General features: G+C 39.3%; 1 protein-coding gene across 3 annotated transcripts in view; it reads left to right on the top strand.

The window, feature by feature from the left end:
* The window catches only part of PKIA (cAMP-dependent protein kinase inhibitor alpha), a 45,007-nt gene extending 37,639 nt beyond the window's left edge, over positions 1-7,368 (top strand). For 2 of the 3 annotated variants that reach the window (XM_081323508.1, XM_081323509.1), the window contains exons 2-3: positions 331-508; positions 3,969-7,368. In XM_081323508.1, the coding sequence (XP_081179634.1) occupies positions 358-508; positions 3,969-4,048 (231 nt within the window). In that variant the 5' untranslated portion in view covers positions 331-357 and the 3' untranslated portion in view covers positions 4,049-7,368. The remainder of the gene's footprint in view (positions 1-330; positions 509-3,968) is intronic. The other variant, XM_081323507.1, reaches the window with a different exon arrangement.
* Positions 7,369-11,624: the final 4,256 nt, after the last annotated feature.

The raw sequence follows: 11,624 nt of genomic DNA on the forward strand, positions 1-11,624 counted from the left end.
TAAATTTCCTGACAGAACAATTAATCAGTAGAACAACTGCCTCCAGAAGTTGTGAATACTCCATCACTGGAACTTTATAAGAAGAGACTGCATGGCCATTTGTCTGAAATGGTATAGGGTTTCCTGTTTGAGCAGGGGATTAGACTAGAAGACATCCAAGGTCCCTTCCAACTCTATTACTACTACTACTACTACTACTACTACTATTATTATTATTATTATTATTATTATTATTATTATTATTATTATTATTATTATTATTATTATTATTACATTTGCAAATGTTTGTCCTTTGTAGTAAAGAGACTGTGTTTCTCTGTTTTCTTTAAGATATTGCTATGAGGATACTTGTTAGCAATGACTGATGTGGAATCTACATATGCAGATTTCATTGCTTCAGGAAGAACTGGAAGAAGAAATGCTCTTCATGATATACTTGTGTCTTCAACAAGTGGGAATTCTAGTGAACTATCCCTGAAATTATCTGAACTTGATATAAATAAAACTGGTAAGGATCCAAAGAAAATTATGCAAGCGGCATCATTCTAGAAAACAGTGTTTTAGGTTTTGATATGTATACACTATTAAATTTATACTTAGTGTATACTCACAGATAAGCACACATTCATACACACACTCTGTATATACTGATCAAGTATAATTTGAATACGCATATAGACAGACATATAAACACTTCATAGCTTAGAAATGGTAGCACGTTTGGTGTACCTATGATCCGTCAGGATTAGGAGCCCCTTTGTTTCTATGGTTGTAGAGGGAGATGAAGGATAAACTACTTAGAAGGGTTTGTTAAGCCTATTATATTAGTGGTGAGTTTTAGCTGATATGATGAGTAGTAAGCTATTAGGCCAATATTAGAATAAATAGGATTACTACTAATTTTTTTTAAAAAAAATCACTTCCAGGAGATGAATTAATGCAATTTTTCTCAGCTGTTATAAGAATAGCCCATATTTCCAGAACAGGGAAGTAAGTATCTCATATAAAATACTAGGATTCATGGCCACAGTGGAGATCATAGGCCAATTTACTTATAACCTACGTAGGGTCAAAAGGCAATGATCATAAGCCAAGGTTAATTCAGGAGACGATTTGATTTAATAGTTGTGATAGATAAATTCTCCCTGCATAAGAGTTTTACTAACTCCTTGTAGATACATCTTATAAAATGCTTCTGAACTGTATGTGTGTGTATGTATATGTATATATATATATATATATATATATATATGTATATGTATATGTATATGTATATGTATATGTATATGTATATGTATATGTATATGTATATGTATGTATGTATGTATGTACGTACGTACGTACATGTATATATACACAGTGGCGTAGCGTGGGAGGTGCAGGGGGGGCCGGCCGCACCGGGCGCAACATCTGGGGGGGGCACGCTCGCACTCGCAGCTCTCTGCCCCTGCCTGGCTCACTCACTCTCTCTCACTGCAGTGCTGGCTGTGCGAATCCGATCCGAGCTGCCGGGTCGCCGCCCACTGTGGAGGGGGGGGTGCCAGGCGTGCGGTGCGGTGCGGAGAGAGAGCAGGGGGTAAGGGTTTCTTTAACTAATCTAGTGGAAGAGACTTGAGTGCTAAAATCCACGGGTTAGGGGGCGCAAATTACTTGCCTTGCCCCGGGTGCTGACAAGCCACGCTACGCCACTGTATATACACACACACAGCTAAGGTAAGAACAGTGGTACAGATGATAATCTATCCCCTTCGTATGTCTCAAAGTCAGCCATTAAACTGACTAATATGCTGAGGTACATGCGATAATTATGAAGTGTGGGAGAATGAATGTAGAAAACTATACATACATCCTACACCACACATTTTATGTCTGTTATTAAATTTGCTCCTCTGAAAAGACTGCCGGCAGATAACACCCAGGGGGAGGGCCTTCTCTGTGGGTGCGCCTGCCCTCTGGAATCAGCTGCCCGTGGAGCTTAGGACTGCCCCCGACCTTCGTTCATTTTGCCGGGACCTGAAGACCTGGCTCTTTGAGCTCTCCGGCCCAGGCTGAGAATTTTTAACTGGGGTTTTTATTTTTTAGGGATGATTTAATCTTTTTTAAATTGTTTTTAACTTTTGTATTGGTTTGGTTTTAAATACCCTGTAAACCGCCCTGAGTCCTTCGGGAAAGGGTGGTATATAAATCTAATAAAATAAAATAAAATTATCTAGACCCGTACCAATCGGGCTTCAGGCCCGGGTACAGCACGGAGACGGCATTGGTCGCGCTGGTGAATGATCTCTGGCGGGCTCGGGACAGGGGTTGCTCCTCTGTCCTAGTCCTTTTAGACCTCTCAGCGGCTTTTGATACCATCGACCATGGTATCTTGCTGCGACGTCTCAGGGGGTTGGGAGTGGGAGGCACAGTTCTTCAGTGGTTCTCCTACCTTCTGGGACGTTCACAGTCAGTGTTGGCATGGGGGCAGAGGTCGACCTTGAGGCCTCTCATTTGTGGCGTCCCTCAGGGATCGGACCTCTCGCCTCTCCTGTTCAACATCTACATGAAGCCGCTGGGTGAAATCATTCGTGGTTTTGGAGTTGGGTATCATTAGTATGCTGATGATATCCAGCTTTTTATTTCGACCCCAAACCACCCCAGTGATGCCCTTGACGTGATGTCCCGTTGCCTGGAGGCGGTCCGGGTCTGGATGGGGAGGAACAGGCTTCGGCTCAACCCTGACAAGACTGAGTGGCTGTTCATGCCGGCATCCCGGGAAATTCCGATTATTCCATCTCTTGCCATGGGGGGTGAGCTATTACCCCCCGTAGATTGGGCGCGCAACTTGGGGGTCCTTCTAGACTCACAGCTCTCTTTAGAAGAGCATATTGGAGCTGTGACTAGGGGGGCCTTTGCCCAGGTTCACCTGGTGCGCCAGTTGCGACCCTATCTGGACCGGGATGCCTTGCGTACAGTCACTCATGCGCTCGTGACCTCTCGTCTAGACTACTGTAATGCTCTCTACATGGGGCTGCCCTTGAAGTCCACTCGGAGGCTCCAACTGGTGCAGAATGCAGCCGCACGAGTTGTACTGGGAGTTTCCCGATACTCCCATGTTACACCTTTGCTCCGCAAGCTGCATTGGCTGCCGGTTGTCCTCCGGGTGAGATTCAAGGTGTTGGTAATGACTTACAAAGCCCTACATGGCATGGGTCCGGATTACCTACGGCAACACCTGTGGCCGGCGTCAACTTCCCTCCGTCCAGTGCGCTCCCACAGAGTGGGCCTCCTCAGGGTGCCTCCGATCAAAGAATGCCGATTGGTGGCCCCCAGGGGGAGGGCGTTCTCTGTGGGCACGCCAGACCTGTGGAACCGCTTGCCGGTTGAGCTCCGGATGGCCCCTGACCTTCGCTCCTTCTGGCGCGATCTAAAAACGTATTTATTTGAGCAATCTGACCTGGTTTGATGGGTTAGGGCAGGGGTTTTAATATGTTTTTAAATATTGTTTTAAATTTGGGCATTATATTTAATCGTTTTTTTAACTTTTGTATTCTGTTTTTATATTTATTGCCCTGTACACCGCTCTGAGTCCTTCGGGAGAAGGGCGGTATAAAAATATAATAAACAAAATAAAAAATAAAAAAAATAAATCTAATAAAATAAATAAATATTAAAATCAGTTTCCTTAGATAGAACATTAGGAATGGCATGTTCTTTGGCTATAGAATGCTATCCAGTCATTTCTAACATAATGAAGTCCCATTTAATGTCTTCTGCAGCATTTTTGCATTACTTAAGTGGCAGGCTGATTTTATAGTTTGAATCTCATTCTCATTTTATATAATTTAGGTTCATTATATAAAATTTAGGTAACCAGTTAGTGTTGTTTAAAAGCAGCCCAGACCTCTATATCTGCCATAATGGAATATGCAAATTTCAGCTGCATTGTTCATACTATTTTTACTAAAAAATATCTTTGTTTCTTGCAGAAGGGGAACAAGATGCACAGAGAAACCCCACTGAACAAACTGGGGAAGCCCAGGGGGAAGCAGCAAAAGAAGAAAGCTGACATTTTAGGCTGACTAACAGTTAAAACTGTACAAATATTTTCCAACTGCAAAAGCCTGTTGAAAAAAAGGTTGCATCTTGTGAGCAAGCCACTGGAACAAAAAATAAATTTAAAATGGACAAATCTTGTTACCAGAACCTGCAAAATGCAGTACAAAAAGAGGGAATGCAGGTGGTAACAGTAGACAGAACTTTTTCTAACTTTGTTAGTAATGGTTGAGACCTGGTTACTGATTAGGAGACTTTGTTGACAGATGGATCTCATAAACAAATGCCCACATTGAAATACAAAATAAAAATGATGTAGATCTTGTAGCAAATAGCATTCAGCTGAACAGAAGCTTGAATTGGATTGTATCACAATGGCTTCAGTGATCTTCTGAAATTGTCTGGCTAGAGTATTCACCTATTTAAAAAATCACTTGTAAAGGAAGCACTGTTTGTTTTTAAGGAACTCTGCTTCTCTGTTTTCAGCCACATTACTTACAATGTTTTATATTGTACAATTTAGAGGCTCCACACTGCCCTTTCTTGAAATGCTTATGAAAGCAACTGTGACAATGAATTTTTCTACAACTTGTTTTGAAAGGGCTAGGGTTTTGTTTTTCTTTTCTGCACCGTGTGTTGTGTGCATATGATCATCAAATCAATTACTAAACTGATGAAATTGCTCATTTAGTTAGGAATCAGCATTCTTTCATTTACAAGAGAAACCTTTAACATAAGTAATGTATAGTCAGGTGTGTCTTGTGTTTTCTCAGTACAGTTCTTTGCTTGTGGGTAGTTGGAAATCCAAGAATATTTAATTCTTTAAGGAGTATTTTTGTTGTTCAGGCAACTACGTAACTACTAAAGTATAAGAGTAAGCACAGTATATATTAAAAGATAAGAGCTTATAGCAGGTGAGAAATAAGAGAAATGAGCTCTTATCTGGTGAGAGATAAAATCTCCAATACTTTAGTAAAGACCTACTTCCTAAAATGAAGAATTTATTATAGCTTTTAGAATTGGAGTCTTCTCACTTTTCAATCAATATTAAAGTAAAAAGTTATTTTGTTGTGGCAATCAAATGGATATCAATCACAATTTGTCCCAAGTCCTAATGTTTGTTTCTTTATTTAAAAAGTGGACATATTTTCAACTTTGTTTCAAATACCATGCACTTTTCAGATACTTGTAATTTTATTAAAATATTAGTATAACCTTGCTTTCTAGTAAATCTAAACATTGGTTAACAAAACATACATTACTGTTGTGACCAAGGCTGTTTTTACAATATTACTATTTTACAGTTGTCACATGGACATTGTTGGTGTGAGGTCTGTAAATACTTTAATTGGCATTGAATTTGGTAATTAGTGTTAATAAATAACAACCAGCAGAATATTTATGGCTCATTAGCATAGTTTTCTCCTCCATGCCTTTGCTTGTATAGACGCTCATTTCATTAGTTATATGCATATTTTGACTGAAGAACCTTCTGCTTTCAATCAAAAGTTGACTTGAGGTTTCTATTCTGATGACCTTCATCATTTAATGTTTAGCTCTTGACAGTGGGCTTGTCTTCTACAGCAAGCACTGTATGTTTAACCCATCTAACACTGATTCATCAGTTTTGTCTCTTCTAGACTTTGGAGATATGTCATGCAGGAATGGGTCACTTTTGGGAAATAGTGCATGCCTGTCACTTGTATACTTAAGCAGTATGCTCACTAAGCCACCCCTAGCATATCTATGACACCTGTTAAAGCAGTCGCATCAATAGGATGTTCTTTGTAGTTTGGTTCCCAGAATTCTCAGCTAGCTTGGAGACAGGCATCCTCCACTTCCTTTAGGGAACAAGTTAAGCATGATAGTCTTTCTAATTACACAGCACGTTTATCTCCTTGACAGACCTTACAGCCTCAGTTCTATCTTGAATAGCACTTTTTCCATAACAAGATACACCATGTATCTGAGAGAATAATAAAGTAAAAAAATGGAATGAGAGCTGTCAAATAACATATGGAAAAAAGGAAAGAATCAAGCATTTTAAAAGTTATAAAAAGTTTTTTATAAAAACAGTAAAGATGGAATAAAAATCTAATAGGTAAATAAAATGCAGCATTTTAAAAACAATTTCTCACCACGGCCTAAATTTAAAATGCAGAAACCCTAGTTTTGTTAACTGTAATTAACTTTGTTTTATTTCCTCCTTATTGCTTAGAAAATAGAGTTTTCTTTTCAGGTTTTCCTTGAATGGTTGTTGGGGGGGGGGGTTGATCTGCCTCCCACCAGAAGTCATCAGCATCCTTTTGTCTCATAAAAATGTATGAGCTGCACCTCTACTTCCATCAGTCCCGGACGTCTGTATTATTAAGTGGCCAACTATGTGCATTTTCAAGACTAACAAGAAATAGCTCCTTCCTGTCATCTTCCAGTAAATAGTATTCTTCGTGAACTTTTCCAGGTATATTTAAAATCATGCAAGTTGCTAGCAATATATACAATTTAACTATGCGCTATGTGAAAATAACTTTTCTCCTGCTGGTCCCCTGTATCTAGTTTAGTACACAATCTCAAGTACTAGCATTATGAAGAAAAAGGAAGAAAAACTTCAGTATTCATTCCATGTATGGTTTTATATACATCTATAATGTAGGAAATCTTGGTAGTGATCAGAGAGTCCTGAGAGAACTCAGATCTGTTTTGCCCTAGACAAACTGTCTAGCAAGTACAGAACCAAGTTCTGGTATGACTCACCTTTGCATGCATAAAGCTGAAGACCAGAAGACACCAGCAGTCACATTGCCCCACTTGTTTGGCATACAGGAGTTGCAAGGCTGGATCTCTTACGTGGCAGCCATCAACTAGTCAACAGCAAACACATCAAACCAATAGTGAATGGATGTTTTGCTGTCCAGAGCAAAAAGTATATCTGCTTGCAAAGTCAAAGCCCTGTAAATATTCTTGTTTTGCACATGCAAATTTTTACTGTGTTCTGAGAAGGCAACAACAGGACAAGTCCTGAAACTCTGCATACATAAATGTTATAATAATTGATAGTGAAGAACCCATTTAATGTTAAACGGATGGCACATTCACTGCTACCAAGGAAGAGCTTGTTAGATTTATTCATGAAGGGAAAGGGTTTATAAATTTATTTATCATTTTAGAGGGCCAGGAAATTACAAGGTTTGCCAATGTGTTAAGTGTGCAGGACAAGAAGCAACGAATGGAAACTAGTCAAGGAAAGAAGCAACCTAGAACTAAGGAGAAACTTCCTGACAGTTAGAACAATTAACCAGTGGAACAACCTGCCTCCAGAAGTGGTGAATGCTCCAACACTGGAAGTTTTTAAGAAGAGACTGGACAGCCATTTGTCTGAAATGGTATAGGGTTTCCTGCCTGAGCAGGGGGTTGGACTAGATGACCTTCAAGGTCTCTTCCAACTTATTATTATTATAAATCTTGCCATCCAAAGAGAGGTTTTAATGAATGAATTTGTAATTGTAAAAAAAAGATGAAGTTCAGGGATGCTGTCCTTTTTGGAATACCCACAGTGCCAAAAATTTATTGAGCAGAAATGCTAGTCAGTACCACAGTTTGGACATGATCTTAAGACACTGTTAGCAAAGCTACAGAAGTGTACAGAAATCCATCTTGGTCTAAATATCTCATGAATGCAAGGCAATTTCGTATAAACCATATAGTGGTTACAGAAAACAAAGCATACGTCTGATACCACTACATCCTAACAATTACAGATTGATCACAAATTCCAAACCTGGCAACGTGTATGTTTCTAACCATATTTCCTTTGCTACCAAGGGACATCAGTGACATCAAAACAGGATGAGAGTCTTGGACAAACACGTAAAAACATGTCACATTTCAAGCTGCCTTAAATCAGGGGTCCTCAAAATTGGCCACTTTAATAAACATACACATTGCCAGGTTCATAATAAAATTGTAAATAATTGTGCAATAGATCAGAGGTCCCCAACCACTGGACTGCGTCCTGTTCAGTGGATGAGCAAGCACGCATAGGCAGCTCCATTAGTGTGAGCAGTGGGTAGCCGGGCCTGTCATTTGCACAAAGGAAGCTGCACGTGCTCACCTGCTCATGGAGAATTATCCCCTCTTCTCCCTACCCACCAGTCCACAAAGCCGGAAATGTTGGAGACTGCTGCAGCAGATTACAGCATTTTGTGCAATAGTTTGTGCATTTAGTGAAACAACCTATAAAACAAACAGGTAGTTCTTGCTTAATGGCAGTAATTGTGACGGGCAACCCCACTAATCAGGACAGTGGTAATGTCCCATAACCACACCAACTTATGACACTTGTGGCAGTTCCAGTTGCTGTTGTTAAATGAACCCCATGTAGTTATTAGGTACCACATCATGTGATCACCATTTGCAACCTCCTGCCGGCAGTCCATTACTTTGCTTGTTGGAAGCTACCAGTAAAGGTTGCAAATAGCAATCATGATTAGGGGATACTCTCACCATGATAATTCTGAGCTGGCTGGCAGGCAAGCAACCAAATTGTGATCGTGTGATCTCAGGGATGCTACAACAGCCACAACAATCAGAAGTTCAGTAATATCATAACTTCCAACTTTCTGTATTTCTGAAAAAAATTGCAGAATTATTTTTCAGAGCCAGCAGGGGGAGTTCTAACACTATGTTTTCACCATTATAAATTATTTTAAAAAACAAATTATTCTAGAAAGACATCTTATTGACAATTTTTTGTTTTTGTGATTTAATGAGAAGAATTTGCTTATTTGTTCATAATCTTGCAAATCTGCAAATCTGATGACGCACTGAACTTTTGACTGTTGTCATTGTGGCTATGTTCATAGCACATAATGTATTTGTTCATGATTAAACAAATATAGTTTGCTTAAACATTTTCTGGGGTTGCACAACACATTGAACCAGTGATGGTGAACTTTTTGGGCTCAGCATGTCAAAAAATCAGAAAATGCCTCACATGGCTCTGCTCATATGTCACCTCCTGCCTCCATCACCCCCAAACAAAAGAAAAACAATCTTTACATATTCATTTATTTTAAAAAATATAGTCCACTCATGTATATGATCCCCAGAACTGATTTGCACCCTTTATCTTCAGGTGATGTTCTCTTACCGTTGGTAGGCCCCCGCAGCCTACCCATGGCAGCTCCACATCACACAAGGCCTTCATTCATGAAGCAACTTGGGAGAATGCTCTTTGGCCTCTGCAGCCTCCAAAAATCACATGAAAACACGCCCTGTTCGGGCCTGTTCGCTTGTGATCTTTGGGGGCTCTGCAGACCACGAGAACACAGCCCTCCCACATGACTTCTAGAGGATCCAGAGGGTGCATAAGAGGACACTCCATTCTCTTGCAGTCTTCGCATTCCTAAAACATTGTGTGAGAATGGGGAATTCTTTAGAGAATAGTTGTGGTTGGGTGTTGATGAATGTTGGTGTCTCACCTAGAACAGTATGGGGGTATCATCTTTGACATATTTGTCAAGGGTTTACCATCACTGCTTTAGGGAATGATACTAGGTCTAGATTTTCTTCTATATTCTGTTATTCACCTTTTGAATTATAAAGAGCATCAAGCCTCATTACTTCAGTTCATTGCCATGATCTTACAAGTTGGCACATGGGAGATGTAATGACTTATACATATACAGAGGAGAACATCAGTAAAGAAAGGCAGGGAGGTGAAGGGAGAAAAATTATAATTATTGATAATAATTAGGAATGTGCAATGCTTGGGTTTTAAAGCCACTTACCCCCAACTTTTTTTTAAACCAAAATATATGTACTTTTGGTATCTCCTTAATTCAAACACTGCCGAATGAAGCCATGAAAAAGTACAGCTTTCATAAGGCTTTGAAGCACCTTTTCAACATGATCCAAAAAACTGTACTTCTATACTAATAAATTGTTGACATCCATAATACAAATTTATCTTTAGCCCAGGACCATTTTCAGATGGTGGTCAAAATCAAATGGCATGTACAAACGACACAGGGCTTGGATTGTGACACTACAGATGCCATCACGCAGAAGGTAGTTTCAGGATATACTACACTTTCAACTGTCCCCTTAACAGATACTCCTTTACCTAATATTCATTCTGACCATTTTTAACAATAATTCATCTGTTCTTTTATTACAGTAAGTATTGTGTACCCATGCTGAGCTGTAAACATTAAAATATCCTTCATGTGTATTCTGTTGAAAGGTGAACTTAAAATGTGCAACAAACAGTAAAAAAATTCAATGACATATTTGTATATATTCATTTTATTTTACTTCACATTTTACTGTATTAGCATTCCATACTTAAAATATTTGCATTGTGTATTTTTTAATTTTCAAAATGTTTCTTTTCCCTGCAAAAGATAATCCTGGTTTTGAATGCCATTTACATACAGTGTATTAAAATTTCTTGCAAATGTCTTTTGGTGATATTTACAAGATTACTATACCAGGCAAAATGACAGAAGATGCTTCCTTTGGAACAAAATCTCAAAGCAGAGTTTTTTCATTATGTATTTCCTGGGATTTAACCAAAAGATGGGAAAAGAGATGACTATACAATAACAGATCAAACCCTCACAAATACTGTCCCTTGCTACCAACTTTAAGAATAAGCAGTGCTTTTTTTGTAAAAGAAAAAGGTGCCGGAACTCACACGTCATACAACCCGCCTTGCCTACCCTACAAGGTTCCATCCAAAAAAGGTGCTGGAACTCCGTTCTGAGCGTTCTATGAGAAAAAAAGCCCTGAGAATAAGTACAAGAACTGAACTGTGAGAAAAACTCATCAGTTCTGATACTCCTTTAAAGTGAAGGACAAAAAACAAACAGTAATAAAAATGCAACAAAATACTGATGCAGAGTTAGCAGGCAGATACTGTCTTTGGTTTCCATTTTCAGATGCTACCAAGTAAGTTTCCAATGGTTTTTAAATCTCAACTACCAACTAGTAACTCTTTAATATCAAAAATGGTAATGATGCCATTACCTAGGTTCCCCCGCACATGCGTGCTAGTCGTTTCCGACTCTAGGGGCCGGTGCTCATCTTTGTTTCAAAGCCGAAAAGCCAGCAGTTGTCCGAGGACGTCTCCGTGGTCATGTGGCCGGCATGACTAGACGCCAAAGGCGCACGGAATGCTGTTACCTTCCCACCGTAGTGGTCCCTATTTTTCTACTTGCATTTTGACGTGCTTTCGAACTGCTAGGTGGGCAGAAGCTGGGATGAGTAACAGGCGCTCACTCTGCTACGAGGCACTCGAGTGTTTGTTTGTTTTTTGCCAATCCCATAAATAACAAATGTCTGTATCACTGGTATAATGAATGGTTTAACCTTGAACTTGCATTATGAAGAAATTCGAGTTCAAGTGATAGAACCAATTCATCTATATCATTCTGCTATACTGTATCTATCCACTGTATTTCATTTTTCCCTTTTCAAGGAGAAAAGCAAAGCTCTCACATCCAAGTAAGTCAACAGACCTCTTGTCTTTAAGCTCATTTTTTTAAAAAATAATGTTGGCAGTTCACAATATATGCTACCATTAAAAT

The sequence above is a fragment of the Vipera berus genome (assembly GCF_964194415.1).
Source record: "Vipera berus genome assembly, chromosome: 3".
Taxonomy (NCBI): domain Eukaryota; kingdom Metazoa; phylum Chordata; class Lepidosauria; order Squamata; family Viperidae; genus Vipera; species Vipera berus.